Source organism: Nanorana parkeri, unplaced genomic scaffold (genome assembly GCF_000935625.1).
Source record: "Nanorana parkeri isolate BGI_ZX_2015 unplaced genomic scaffold, ASM93562v1 scaffold344, whole genome shotgun sequence".
Taxonomy (NCBI): domain Eukaryota; kingdom Metazoa; phylum Chordata; class Amphibia; order Anura; family Dicroglossidae; genus Nanorana; species Nanorana parkeri.
Genome location: NW_017306612.1, coordinates 315107 through 315972, shown reverse-complemented (window position 1 = coordinate 315972; position 866 = coordinate 315107). Strand labels below are relative to the sequence as shown.

Sequence of the window (866 nt, the reverse complement as noted above, 5' to 3'; positions counted from 1 at the left end):
AATAATACATTTGGTTTAAAATTTGTTTCCTGCGTTTCTATTGGACGGTGCGCAGTGTGTGTGTATTATTGATCAGCAGCCAATATTTCTATTGATTGATTGCTTTGTTCTGTAATAATCTGAATATTTGCTGATATCAGAGAGTCCGTTATTCTGAAAGCTGCCGATTTTTATAAGGACTGAAATCCTCTTTTTTAAATGTTGAAGATCATTTGGTTTAAAATTTGTTTCCTGCGTTTCTATTGGACGGTGCGCAGTGTGTGTGTATTATTGATCAGCAGCCAATATTTCTATTGATTGATTGCTTTGTTCTGTAATAATCTGAATATTTGCTGATATCAGAGAGTCCGTTATTCTGAAAGCTGCCGATTTTTATAAGGACTGAAATCCTCTTTTTTAAATGTTGAAGATGACCGGGCGAGATCTGGGGGCGGGGGGAGCAATAAAAACCTGATGGGGGTTCTAACCCCTCCCCCACTCCATCCACAACTGAAGTTTAATCTGATTTTATTTTTGGGTAGATAGACTGGAGGTCAGATTTGAAGGGAAGGACGGAGGTCAGGTAGAGGACTGAAGGGAAGGACGGAGGTCAGATAGAAGACTGGAGGGGAGGCCGGGGGTCGTACTTGTTGCCAGGAGGGGTTAATGAAGGAAAGGTTCTAGAACATTGATGGGGATTTGTAATATTGTTTTTGTCTCCTCTGTTTCAGCTCCTCAGATGTCGGGGGCCCCGAGGGTCCGTGTGGCTCCAACCCGGTTCCCAACGGCCGGCTGCCATCGCCCGGCATCAGCATTTTGGACCGACTCATTAAAACCTGCCCGGTGTGGCTGCAGCTGTGCATGAGCACCAAGCAAGCGGCGTCGAT

The 866-nt window shown here is 44.8% G+C and overlaps 1 protein-coding gene across 1 annotated transcript in view; it reads left to right on the top strand.

Moving 5' to 3' along the window:
* RIN3 (Ras and Rab interactor 3) overlaps positions 1 to 866 on the top strand; it is a 30735-nt gene that overhangs the window by 7396 nt on the left and 22473 nt on the right. The window contains exon 2 of the mRNA XM_018558493.1: positions 711 to 860. Within this exon, the coding sequence (XP_018413995.1) occupies positions 711 to 860 (150 nt within the window). The remainder of the gene's footprint in view (positions 1 to 710; positions 861 to 866) is intronic.